Source organism: Triticum aestivum, chromosome 6B (genome assembly GCF_018294505.1).
Source record: "Triticum aestivum cultivar Chinese Spring chromosome 6B, IWGSC CS RefSeq v2.1, whole genome shotgun sequence".
Taxonomy (NCBI): Eukaryota; Viridiplantae; Streptophyta; class Magnoliopsida; order Poales; family Poaceae; genus Triticum; species Triticum aestivum.
In genome coordinates this window covers 469,451,245-469,464,992 of record NC_057810.1, presented here as the reverse complement: position 1 = coordinate 469,464,992, position 13,748 = coordinate 469,451,245, and the positions used below count along the sequence as shown (strand labels likewise).

General features: G+C 44.2%; 1 protein-coding gene and 1 pseudogene across 1 annotated transcript; one reads left to right on the top strand and one right to left on the bottom strand.

Moving 5' to 3' along the window:
• The first annotated feature begins 921 nt into the window (after positions 1 to 921).
• Positions 922 to 4,870, top strand: LOC123137512 (glycolipid transfer protein 1). Its single transcript, XM_044557299.1, has 7 exons — positions 922 to 1,194; positions 1,518 to 1,645; positions 2,494 to 2,549; positions 2,697 to 2,827; positions 2,926 to 3,061; positions 4,229 to 4,360; positions 4,450 to 4,870. Exons 2-7 carry the CDS (start codon positions 1,528 to 1,530, stop codon positions 4,483 to 4,485), a joined length of 609 nt encoding a protein of 202 aa, XP_044413234.1. The 5' UTR covers positions 922 to 1,194; positions 1,518 to 1,527; the 3' UTR covers positions 4,486 to 4,870.
• Positions 4,871 to 5,086: 216 nt separating this feature from the next.
• On the bottom strand, positions 5,087 to 8,177 carry LOC123137511 (RNA-binding protein 42-like; annotated as a pseudogene).
• Between the last annotated feature and the right edge of the window lie 5,571 nt (positions 8,178 to 13,748).

The window sequence follows — 13,748 nt, the reverse complement described above, 5'->3', positions numbered from 1 at the left end:
ATTTTATTATTGCCTCTAGGGCATATTTCCAACAATGTGCACTCGAGGAGCTGGGGGCATGAGCCGGGCAGTTGCTGAAGTCGAGATACCAGCCAGGCCTACGATCACGCAGAGCCACGGGAGGCCACAGCTGCCAGCACCACCCTAACCATGGCTCGAACCAACGACCGCTTCATCGCTTGGCGATGAGCCACTTGACGAACTGGTACGTGAACCACACGTCGCTCGCCGCCATCGATGGCGGGTAAGGCACCCTCCTACTGCATCACGACGGGTAAGGCACAATCGGATTAGATGGTAGCCCTCCCTGCATCGCTTTCTTCAGGGCTGGTGGATACGCTGCAGCGTGTTGCCGCTCGAAGTTGTCATTAGGCAGGAGGAGGTCAGCGACGGCGATAAAGCCATGAGATCGAGAGCGATGGAATTGGGGGAAGGGGCGCGTGGGCCTTGAGGTGGGACGACGTGCATATGTGGGCTGTTTTATTTTCTTTTTGATTTTTCTTTCGTGCGAGGTCCTTTCTTCCCGTACGAGAGGGAGGGGGATCGAACGAGGTGGGGGTATGGAAGGAGGTCGAACCATCACGACGTCCCACCCCCCTTTAATAGTAGAGATACAACTCGCATCCGACTGTAAGGGAGTAGTAGAAGAAACTAAAAAAGGAAGTGGAGCTATTTATGGGGCAATCATCAAGTAGATCAAGCAACAACAAGCTACTTTTATTTCATGTAATTTAGTTCATGAATTTAGAAGCTCAAATGTTGAGGCTCACAATTTAATGAGACATGCTCTAATTTTGGGACCTAGCCATCATGTCTGGTTTGGCCAGTCCGTCGGTATTCCGTTCGTCCATGTAAATATTGTGATGAGTTAAATAAAAGTCTCGCGAGGTTGTCTAAAAAAACCCCTCAAAAAAAGCCCTCAATCGCTCAAAAAAAAGGGAAAAAAAGGCAGGCAGTACACAATCCTCAAAAAAAAAAAAAAAAGACAGGCAGGACACAGATTCCGCAGTAGTAAAACAGATCAGTCCGGGGTCGTGGCCTCCACTCGGCATCTTCTTCCTCCCCCACATCGCACTTCCTCCCCTGCTAGATTCCTCCCTCCACCGACCGGCAAGGCCTCTCTCCTGCACTTCCCTCGCCCAAGGTTGCACCAGAGAAGGCGGAAAACATCACAGTTTGCGAAATCGTGGAGCGGTGAGTGGGCATCTTTCTTCAGTTTCTGTTCAGTAGCTGCGCTGTGAGTTTCGGATCTGTTTCTTTCCCGTAAGGTTAGATCAGCGACGGTTTCTTTCTTCTCTTCGCATCTGTTGACTTGGGACGGCAGCCCATGCGGTTCGTGGAAGTTTGATCTCATCCATGGTGTCTCGGATTATGCCACAGCGATGCTTACGGATCGTACTCTCACACCGAGCTCGCTGATTACAGAATACCGAGTGCTTTGGCATAGTGGATGTAAGATTATTGCCGGATCACCGGTTCTGAGCGTGGTGGGTTGATGCATTTGTTGGTTCCTGCAGGTAGAGAGAGATGGCCGAGACGGTGTTCGCTCCGTGTTTGGAAGGGATGAAGCATGTCAGGTCGGACAGCGGGGTCATGCTCGCCAAGCCCTTCCTTGATGTCTGCAAGCAAATCTTGCCTGTCCTGGGTAACTCCCTCTGCTCATATTTCCCATGATGAATCCACCTCTTTATCTTGCGTTATTGGAGTGCTAAACATCACAAGGCTGGGATCGGTAGAAGAGGTGCTTTACTGAATTTCTGATCATTTACCGTGTTTTCTTCAGTACTAGTAGGTTGCAGCAGTGAACAACCTGAGTAAAATTAATATGCATAACTGATATATTGCCGAAACAAGCGTTCGGCAGTTTGAGACTAGCATCGTCAGTGGACAATTTTTTGTGCAGCCCTTGCGATTTTGTAGTTCTAAATAAGCAACAAGTAGTTATATTTCAGGGCCTTTGGCATAGGGACATGACTTTCTTGGTTTATGCTTTTGCCCTTATCAATTTCACTGGGAGAGCCTTCAAACTTTTTTTTTATTGCTGGAAAGAGCTTCCAAACAATTGTCGACCTTTTTGCCAAAAGTTGTGTTTTTTGTGTGCTCGGTTGCTCTAAATTGTTTAATGTACATGTAGTCCTCCAAATAACTGATTTGATGCACATGTCACCTGAGCAGAATTGATTTGTGACCTATGAGAGAACAAGTTAAGTTTGTCATGGTCCAGTAAAGCCGTCTTTCTTATTCTCAAAGCTTTTGTTGTATGCTGGTAAATCTTAAAGTTGTTTAGTACCAGTCTGTGTTGTGCTTTTGTAAGTCCCTAAATGAAAACTTTTGTGTTGGCCCAAACTGCACAGTCCTACATCAATATCCTCTAGTCTAATAATTGTGGCTAACTTTTTGTTTTGGTGGAGTCTTGGTGGTATTTCTCAAACAAGAAATTACTTCAGAGTGTTACTTATTTTCCATTTTTTGTTCTCTGCTTTTGAATACCAGATAAATTTGGTGCTGCTATGGCAATTGTGAAGAGTGATATTGGAGGTAATATCACGGTAAGCATCCTATCTTCAAAAAACTTTGGATGAGAATTTACATTTCATGTTAGCAAGTGATGTTGTCATGTTGTTTATGGGATAGATTATATCTGTCTCAGATTACTATTTCTTTTCCTGACCACTGACCTCATCCTCTCCTGTCAGAGGTTGGAGAACAAGTATTCTTCAGACCCGTCAAAATATGAGCACTTGTACACCATGGTCCAAGAAGAAGTTGAAAAGAAGACCGCAAAGGGTTCATCAAGCTGCACAAATGGACTTCTATGGCTCACGAGGTTCTTCAATCTCTCTTGCCTAATTTGCCTCTTCTATTTTCAGCTTAATCGACATCCCTATTGGTGTACTTGTGTTTACTTATATTTTTTGCCTTCAGGGCTATGGACTTCCTTGTTGAACTGTTCCGTAATCTACTTGACCATCCAGACTGGACTATGAGTCAAGCATGTACTGATTCATACACAAAAACTCTGAAGAAATGGCATGGGTGGCTCGCCAGTTCCAGTTTTACGGTATAGTATTCCACATGTTGAGTCATAATCAGCACATACATGGTGTCATCATGAACTAAGCAATTATAGTGCTATTCAATAGCTATTGCTGAAGCACTTATTATCAGAGGATGGAGTATATAACTCTGTGTTTAGTGTCGGAATAAATATTTCATTATCATAGATGCATAAAGTAAAGGGATGACTAGTGTTATCCAACTGAAGGCACCATATACGAATAAACCTTGGCTACTTTTTGTATTTTAAGTTATTGGCCATGTTTCAACTGAAAGCACCGTGGATGCATAAAACTTGGCTACCCTTTGACTCTTTCTACATTAAGCTGCTGACCATATTTTAGCTGAAGGCACCATAGATGAATAAACATGGGGTACTTTCTGTGTACTAAGTTGCCAGCCCCTTTTTGTCCATTGAGAGAACAAAATTTAGTCACTGATGGAGTTTTCTTTATCTTCTTTACTACTCCCTCCGTCTGGAAATACTTGTCGAAGAAATGCATAAAAATGAATGTATCTAGAACTAAAATACATCCATTCCTCCGACGAGTATTTCTGGACGGAGGGAGTATTATATGGCAGTTGGTGCCTGTTCATCCAGGCCTCCCACATTTGTTTCCAATCTTATTACAGATTCTCTTAAAGAAACTGAAACACAATGAAGCTGCTCCTTTTCAAACCAATTTAACTACCTCCTATGAATCTCTAATGCATGGCATGTCACGAAGAAGCATGACTAGACGTATTGGGAAGACAATTGACCAGTCTGTTGAAATGGTTCTGATGGAGGTTATGTAGGTATGTGACGATAGTTCAGGGTAAGCGTAGGTGGAAGCCGGATTAGTGAACAGGCGTAGTCAGCCGATAGCATCGGCTTAACATGATTGGTCATACACTCTTATTCGTAACAAAGCACAGGTACTTTGCTGGTTTAGTGATCATAGAGAACAATACATCAGTTTCATTATTAACTAAAGATGAGCTTTGCTTTGTTGGAGTTTTCTGAGAAGTTTTTTGAGTTTAAAAAATGCTATATGAATACTTGACTAGTCTGTTGAAATGGTACTTTTGCTATCTTATTGTTATTTATTATCGCATTTATACACATTAGTTAGCTTGCCTTCCATTTGTATTTTTCCTTTGATGAATTACTCATATGAGGACATTGCAGGTGGCTATGAAGCTTGCTCCTAACAAAGATAAATTTATGGAGGTAATTAGCGGAACGGGTGATATCAAAGCAGACATTGAGAAATTCTGCACCACCTTTTATCCCTTTCTCAAGGAGAATCATGACTTCCTGGTATGGCCCTCATTCATCAGAAGACAGTATTATTATCTCTGTTGTCTGCCTTTAATGACAATCTTCCACCACATCTACGCATCTTGCAGGCCAGTGTTGGGCTCGATGATATGAAGGCTTCTTAATGCAATACACACCGACAATCATCACAAATATGAAGTGCTGCTATTTTCTCGAATTTTATTGTGGCCAAGGATACACTGTTTTGCATACTGATCTTCAGGAAATTATAGACGAATAATAAGTCAAAATGTTTGGGTGTTCATGATCCATAGCTACATACAAGATGAATTGAATGTATGCATGGGATCAAAATTAACTTTTGAAAGTCACCTTGTCAGCCAAGCCGGCCATTTTACCAATTGATGTAACTGAAGAGAACGCAGAGGATGCAGATATGTGGTGATCTTGTCGTTCAGTTTATAAACTGCTGTATAAGTGATTCTGTTTATAAACTGCTGTATAAGTGATGAGGCGAAGATGCAAATTAAGAGTCTGTTATTGATGCAATGTGATTTGCTAGTTATACATGAAAAATCTAGCCTCTTTTTAGCAAATCAGGTAGCAGTTCAATAACGCATTATGTCATCTGTTAGCGCAGGCAAGGCCAAATGTGTGAAATGTTCACGCAAACAGAATATTCTCTAGCCAGAAGAACGCTTCACTTCATAGCGCTTGCTTGCTTTAGAGACAAATATCGATTATTCACCGGAACACTTCATAGCGTCCACAAAGATGCTACTAGTCATTTGGATATTTCCATTTTGATGACAAGTATTTTCGGACGGAGGGAGTACATTGCAATCATAAACTGGAGTGCACTAAAGACTCTGGAATATGAGTTACAGCCCGCAATAAGGCGAAAACAGACACATCTTACATTAACTGTTCTATATTTGTAGTGACAAACTAGGAGAATAATATGCTTCACTTGTGTAAAACACTTCTGGGCTGCACTTTGAGCTTCTTCTGTCGCCGAATCTGCAGGCATTTGGCGCAGATCAGTTGAATGAGCACCGGCATACGAGAGTAGTACATTAAGCCTCACAAAGACAGACATGGGGACTAACCTTCGGCTTCAGCAAAGCTTCGTAGTCTATTCTTCCATGTGCTCTTCCGTAGCTTGATTGGTCGATTTCCAACATATTTACCTGGTTGATATTAGCAGTATAAGTTTGACTGCAGTACAAGGGCAAATTTAGTAAAAGGCCACCTAATACAACATACTTACCGTTCATCTCTTTTAGTGCTGCCGCAAGATCCGATGCATTGGCGAAACTAACAAACCCGTAGCCTTTAGTTTTACCGGTAGATTTATCCCGTATAACCTGATGCATCATGTGTTCATAATCAGATCACTACAAATAAAGAGAGATATAATCGATGTCATGGGTAGAAGAGGCAAGACTCACCTTAGCCATGTTGAAGGATGGATATTTTGAAAAAGTCTTGGTCAGAACATCATCATTCACTTCATTTCCAAGATCACCACAAAACAAACGGAAGTCACCTGTCCACGGGAGGGAGGTGAGAATTGTAAATATGAAAGGTACAGAAATACGCATACAATGGAAAGCAACTAAATGACACAACTACTAATAATCAGGTACAAGCAGAAGATGAGACACCTGGACCGACACAGCAAATATAAATCCTAAGTTGCCTTTGAAGACATCACAACTACCAATAATAAGCTAATTAACTTTAATTAGTTTATGTATATCAACTTCAAATCAAATACAATATTAAAATTTGTAGCCCTTGGCACCTAAGGTCATGCTAAGGGATATGGTCAGCGAGGCCTAGAGGCGTTAACTGAGATAAAAAGGTGATCTATCTACCATAGCGGCAAGATTGTGGGCTCTAAAGAAACTGATAATTTGATGGAATTTCATCCGAACAAACACTTTTTATCTTGCCAAATACCAACCATGATTAAAGTGAATTATCATGCTTGATTTTATGCACATTGAAAAATCATAAACAAATGCTGGACAATCTGCCAGAGCTGAGATATATTTAAATATTTTAACTATTTTAGGAAGCTAGTTCTTTGTTTCTTTAGCCTTCTCAAATAACTACAAAAAAAAAATCACAGAGAATTCTTCAAAATATGTATAAAGGTTAATTCAAAATATTTATATCACATTTTCCACAATTGTCCATGTAAATAGCAAATTGCAATGTATCCACAAGATCAATTTAGCCTTTAACGCACAATAGAACAGTTTACGTAAGCATAGAGATAATTGCAAAATGTTTACTATATCATCAGCAAGCCCACCTAGATCCAATGTGAAAGCATCAACTCTTTAACCTGCCTTTAACAAACAAAAAATGAAACAACAATTTATCTTAGAAGAAAGAACAGCACATAGAACATTAATCTTGTCTGGGAGAGGGAAGGTGCTTTGGCTGTTTGTTAGCTTCATTGCTAAGAGAGACAAGTGACAAAAATATTGCATTACCATGTTCTACATTCTAATGTAGATCATAGAACTGCAACCTTTCGTAAAATTCCCTATAAAATACGGCTGAGAGCTTACTTTCAGGCCAGTCAGCTAACGTCGGATCCTCCCAGCATTGCCCAGCTGCCTTTCGAGGAACTGCCTTTTTGTTTACTTCAACTTTCTTGTCTTTGTCATTATCTGCAATAGCAGCCTTCACAGTGGCGAGAGCTTCAGGGCTGATTATCTGCGAGTCTCTCTGGAACAGCTGTTGTGCCTGTATAATAATAGCATAATTGGCTACTTATTAGTACTCAATAGGAGACTTAGTACTTACTACCAGTCAAAGAATATAAAGGTCATTTTCACTAACCTATCTACGAAACAAGCCTCTACTGTTAATAGTTAATACCATATAACCTCCTAATGCTTGGCTGGAAATAAACTCATCACTTAGCATCCTTGTCTTTGCATAGCGTCAGACCTCATGGTGATGAGCTAAGGAACACATCGCAATATGAATTGGCTTCCAATTGAGCATTTACGATTCCCCTGGGTCTTGCTAGGACAAAACTAAGACGGATAATTCACTTATCCATCCATTCTTTGGTCAGGTCACTCACCGTGCAACCAATATGTGGCAGAAAGGTGGATGTATTGTGATGAGAAGCCGATGATAGTTCAGCAAACGGAGCTTTGTCATCATAGCCATTACTCATCAGATCACCCATATGCCCTAAACCCTAATCAAACATGAAGGGATGCTAGCAATGAAGTAAGAAACACTACTGCAGCTTTGGACGCGTTTTCGAACCTAAAACAACGAAGCGCGACCCAAGCCTCAGAAGCCACACAGCGGCGTCCAGATCCGCTCCCACCACCGAATCTCCGACCACCTTAGCTCACTACGCCGACAAATTACAGGGAGGATCCGTCCATGGAGCAAATTACGAGGAGCTCTGGAACAAATTACGCGAATGGGGAGTTATTACCTGCTGGACTTGGGGCATGGGGTAGACGGCGTTGTACGCCGGCGCCGGCTGCGCGGGGGCCACCGTCGGCCAGGTAGGGTACTGCGAGGTCTGGAGGTGGAAGGGCACGGGGAAGTACGACGGGGCCGCAGCCGCGGCGGTAGCAGGGTAGGGGAACTGCGCGGACGCGGAGGCGGGCGAGATGGACTGCGTCGACATAATCTGGGGACTGGGGTGGAGAGGCCGCCGGACACGAAAGGGCTGGAAGGCTGGATCACGGTGTTCGCCTCAGGCGCGAGAATTCTGATCGTGCGTGGTTGCTGTGATTGAAACGGCACTCGGGGATTGCCTTGTCGAACCGGAAGAATCGACGGGGGAACGGTCAGGAACGCTCTCGAAGCGTCTCTTTTTTCAAGCGACTCGAAGGTTCTGCCTTTTTTTTTCTGACTATATAGTTCCATCCAGCATAATAATCGTCCGTTTACGAGATGTGGACGACTTTGCCAGCCCTAATAGATCCCGTATAATCAGGCATCCTAAAAAAAATTGCGGGATCCTGCAAACTCTGGGTCGTTTCCGCCGTATATACGAGATTTGCCACTTTTTTTGCCGGATCTCTTTTCCTTTGCATGAAGGCCATTTTCGCTCGTTTCCGTTTCGACTCCACTTCCTGCCGTCGTCGTCGCATCTCCCCGCCGGTTCTTGGTGCCTCGGCTGCCTCGCGTCGTCCATTAGCTCCGTCGCCCCGCGTCGCATCTATTCCACCAAATTTGGAGGCTCGGGGTGCCCATTTGTGTCCGCGGGCGAGTGGCCACCGCCGGCGCCATAGATGCTCCCTGGAGCTTGGCGTGCGGCCTTGTAGCCGGTGGATCCGGTTGTTTCCGGCGCCGGTGAGCCTCAGAATCGCTCGAGGGACAACCGCGCGTGCTGGAGGAAGGGGTTTCGACCTGTTTTGCTTCGGCCGGAGGAGAAAGAAGAATGGGACGGACATCTTTGCTTCGGCTGGCCAAGGAGAAGAAAGGGGCGGACGGCTTTGCTTCGGGGGAAGATATGTTCAATGCCCACTGACAATTTTGATTAATTTTGACTGGGAGAAATTCATGGACGGGCATTCTTTTTAGATGGATTGGAGTTTACCGTCGTCGTCGTCGTCACATGATTCAAACATAAAAGAGATGATCATGGACGATGATGTCGACAACCTAGTGTTGTTGCATTTCGTGGACAAAGTTGAGAAGGGCCCGAAGAGAAAGCGTCGCTGATCCACGGTTGGCCGGCTATGCATTCCCCGCAACCGAGTTCTCGGCGACAAGATGCCCATGAAGGACTACTTCACGGAGGTGCCGACATATCCGGCTCACCTATTCCGTAGGCAATACCAAAGTGTAATTCTCTTTTCGTACGCATAGTTGAAGCTTGCGAGCAAAATTGTCGTTTTTTCATTGGGCGTAGGAACGCCGCCGGTTTGCTTGGGTTTAGTGCATTTCAAAAAATATCGGCGGTGATGGGGTTAATTACATATGGTGTTTCTGCCGACTACGTAGATGAATATCTTCGCATTGGAGAAGATACCCCCATCAAATGCGCCCGGGTCTTTTCGAAGACAAGGATCCGGGCTTTTGGCCAGGAGTACCTATGAGCTCCAAACGAGGAAGTTTTAAAGAAGCTCATGCCGATGAACGAAGAAAGGGGATGGCCATGCATGCTTGGTAGTATTGATTGCATGCATTGGAGGTGGAAGAACTGCCCGGTGGCTTCGGCAGGGCAATACACCGGCCACAAACGTAAACCCACCATTGTGCTTGAAGTCGTGGCTTCACGTGATTTCATCTTTTTCCTCAGCTAGCTAGTGGCAAAGCTCCAACTTGCAACTATACCATCAATGGTTATGACTATACCACTGGATACCGGCCGACGGTACTTGTCCTTCATGATCAACATTTGTGAATACCATCAGTGACCCCAAAACCAATAAACACAAAAGATTTTCTGAAGCACAAGAAGCTTGCCGAAAGGGTATTGAGAGGGCGTTTGGTGTGTTGCAATCTCGGTTTGCCATTTTTCGAGGTTCCGCTTGCTTTTGGGATAAGAAATCCCTCGGAAACGTCATGACAGCTTGTGTAATTTTACACAACATGATCATTGAGGATGAGAGGGATTTGGACATAGAGTTTTATTATGACAATGTTTGTAGCCGTGTGCTACTTGTGTTAGGCGTTGGGATTCCCCGAATAGAAAGGGTGAAGTAGAGTAGTAGCAAACAATATTTTTCTTAGTTAGGAACCAAGTTTATCGAACCAATAGGAGACACCACACAAACAAGATAAACGATACATGCACACACACAAAGTAAATGCTTGCACCCAACGCAGACAAGAGGGTTGTCAATTCCCTTGTTCTCACCAATTGCAAGGATTACATATGATAGAGGTAGATATATAAAATAAATAAAATAAAAACAAAGTAAAAAACAACGAGCAAATTTAGGGTTTTAGTAAATATGGAAAATGGACCCAAGGGCCATAGGTTCACTAGAGGCATCTCTCTCATGAGCATAGCAACGGTGGGTAAACAAATTACTGTTGGGCAATTGATAGAATATCACATAGTTACGATAATTCTTCATGACATGATCAATACATAGGCATTACGTCCATGATAAGTAGACCGTTAAACTTATTGACGCCTACTACTATTACTCCACCCCTCAACCGCTATCCAGCATGTATCTTAAGGTATTAAGTTCAAAACAAATAGAGTAATGCTTGGAGATGATGACATAATGTATACAAAGCAAGATTTCTACTCCTATAAAAACCGAGTTGGTGATGATGGTGTGCCTGTCATCCATCATTTTTGACCATCAGATCTTTATCCGACTACATGGGGGTCCTGCTCCATCCAACCAAAACAGCCAAGGCATTCGATCCTTCTCGAAAAGGGGAGAAAACAATGGAACCGAAGACCATCAGGTGGCTACTGCCGCTCAGGCCACGCCGATGCCTGTTGTAACACCCCGAGAATCATGCTACAGTAATCTCCCACTAATGGTGCCATGTCATCAAGTTTGAGTAAGCCAAATTGCCCCTCGATAAAATCAAAGTCAAATTCAAATTTAAATTGCACATCAAATTATTATTTGTCCAAACAGAAAAACAAAAATGTTCGAGATGTTGCAAATATTCACTAAGTATTTCTCATGTAGAAACCAACATTATTTAAGTTGTAAAATGCCACTATGAATTAAACAGTGGAACAATAGCCATTTAATGGACCTTTTCTTTTTCAAAAAAATACTTAAACCATTCCAAGTGCCTTGAAACTTTTTGTGCAACACCACAATATTGTACATAATTTATGTGACAAGTTTCATATATATCAAATTTGATTTGGTGGACCAATTAAATATAAAACAGTAGCTAGAGCATAATACAAGCAAGACATAAGGAAAACGGCCAAGTGCATATTGTGCACTTGAGCCCACTGGTTACAATACCGGTCTAGCCCACCAGGAGGTCATCCTCAACCTCCTGTTCATCCCTGTCACCGTGGAGGCAGCACGCCCGTTTGAACCGCCGATGAGCACGCGTCGATCATCCGCGGCCCTAAGGAGGGGATAAGGTCTCCCTCGACGCCCCTCGACCCCTTGCAACCCTAGACCACCTCACTTTCCCCCTCTCCCGCCCTCTCTCTCTCGATATCGGCGGCACCCGAAAGATCCATCGTCATGGCCGACCTCGCTCACGCGGTCCTCGTCCTTCTTGCGTCGCAAGGATAAGTCCGGGAGCTCCGTCGTCGTCTACCACCTCGACCGCACCTGCCGGATTGGCGTGGGTAGCCACAACTCCGCCGCTCGCGAGCTCTTATTCTCCGTCACCGATGCGAGTGCTCGCTTCGATTCGCACCACCCCGGTGAGCCCCGACTTCTTCGAACCTGCCTTCAACTCCAATGTGAGTAGCCGCTTCCTCCTCCTCTCTTTCCCGTTGATAGATAACACTAGTAGCCCCTGAAGGAAATATGCCCTAGTGGCAATAATAAAGTTGTTATTTATATTTCCTTATATCATGATAAATGTTTATTATTCATGCTAGAATTGTATTAACCAGAAACTTGATACAAGTGTGAATACATAGACAAAACAAAGTGTCCCTAGTATGCCTCTACTAGACTAGCTCGTTAATCAAAGATGGTTAAGTTTCTTGACCATAGACATGTGTTGTCATTTGATGAATGGGATCACATCATTAAGAGAATGATGTGATGGACAAGACCCATCCGTTAGCTTAGCATAATGATCGTTAAGTTTTATTGCTATTGCTTTCTTCATGACTTATACATATTCCTCTGACTATGAGATTATGCAACTCCCGAATACCGGAGGAACACCTTGTGTGCTATCAAACGCCACAACGTAATTGGGTGGTTATAAAGATGCTCTACAGGTGTCTCCGGAGGTGTTTGTTGGGTTGGCATAGATCAAGATTAGGATTTGTCACTCTGAGTATCGGAGAGGTATCTCTGGGCCCTCTCTGTAATGCACATCACTATAAGCCTTGCAAGCAATGTGACTAATGAGTTGGTTAAGGGATGATGCATTACGGAACGAGTAAAGAGACTTGCCGATAATGAGATTGAACTAGGTATGATGACACCGACGATCGAATCTCGGGCAAGTAACATACCGATGACAAAGGGAATAACGTATGTTGTCATTGCGGTTTGACCAATAAAGATCTTCGTAGAATATGTAGGAACCAATATCAGCATCTAGGTTCTGCTATTGGTTATTGACCGGAGATGTGTCTCGGTCATGTCTACATAGTTCTCGAACCCGTAGGGTCCGCACGCTTAATGTTCGATGACGATTTGTATTATGAGTTATGTGTTTTGGTGAACGAAGATTGTTTGAAGTCCCGGATGAGATCACAAACATGACAAGGAGTCTCGAAATGGTCGAGAGGTAAAGATTGATATATTGGACGAAGGTATTCAGACACCAGAATGGTTTTGGGACGTTTCAGATATTTATCGGAGAACCGAGGGGTTACCGGAACCACCCGAGGAAGTAATGGGCCAACATGGGCATAGGGGAGAGAGAGGGGAGCCCACAAGGAGTGCCCCCCCATGGACTGTCCGAATTGGACAAGGGGAAGGGGGCGCGACCCCCCTTTCCTTCCCCCCTCTCCCTCTCCTTCCCTCTTTCCCCCTCCATGAGAAGAAAAAAAGGGGGGCCGAATCCTAGTAGGAGTGGAGTCCTAGTAGGACTCCCCCCTCATGGCGCGCCCTGGTGGCCGGCCTCCTCCTCTCCTTCCTTTATATACGTGGGCAGGGCACCCCTTGGAGACACACCAATTGTTCCAAGCTGTGTGTGGCGTCTCTCTCCACGGTTTACTCCTCCGGTCATATTCACGCAGTGCTTAGGCGAAGCCCTGCGTGGATCACATCACCATCATCGTCACCACACTGTCGTGCTGACGAAACTCTCCCTCGACCCTCTGTTGGATCAAGAGTTCAAGGAACATCATCAAGCTGAACGTGTACTGAACTCGGAGGTGTCGTACGTTCGGTACTAGATCGGTTGGACCGTGAAGATGTTCGACTACATCAACCACGTTATCCTAATGCTTCTGCATTCGGTCTACGAGGGTACGTGGACACACTCTCCCCCTCTCGTTGCTATGCATATCCTAGATAGATCTTGCGTGTTCGTAGGAATTTTTTTTGAAATTGCATGCTGTGTTTCCCAATAGTGGCATCCGAGCCAGGTCTATATGTAGCTGATATGCACGAGTAGAACACAAAGAGTTGTGGGCCATAATAGTCATACTGCTTACCACAAACGTCTTATTTTGATTCGATGGTATTGTTGGATGAAGGGGCCTGGGCCAACCTTACATGACCACGTTCATGAGACCGGTTCCACCGACAGACATGCAACTTGTTTTGCATAAAGGTGGCTGGCGGGTATC

Bases quoted from the DNA above. Each gene is read 5' to 3' on its own strand.
- LOC123137512 (XM_044557299.1), top strand. From the start codon at position 1,528: ATGGCCGAGACGGTGTTCGCTCCGTGTTTGGAAGGGATGAAGCATGTC. The intron at 1,646-2,493 runs GTAACTCCCTCT...TTTGAATACCAG, and splicing joins GCAAATCTTGCCTGTCCTGG to ATAAATTTGGTGCTGCTATG. The intron at 2,828-2,925 runs GTTCTTCAATCT...TTTTGCCTTCAG, and splicing joins GGACTTCTATGGCTCACGAG to GGCTATGGACTTCCTTGTTG.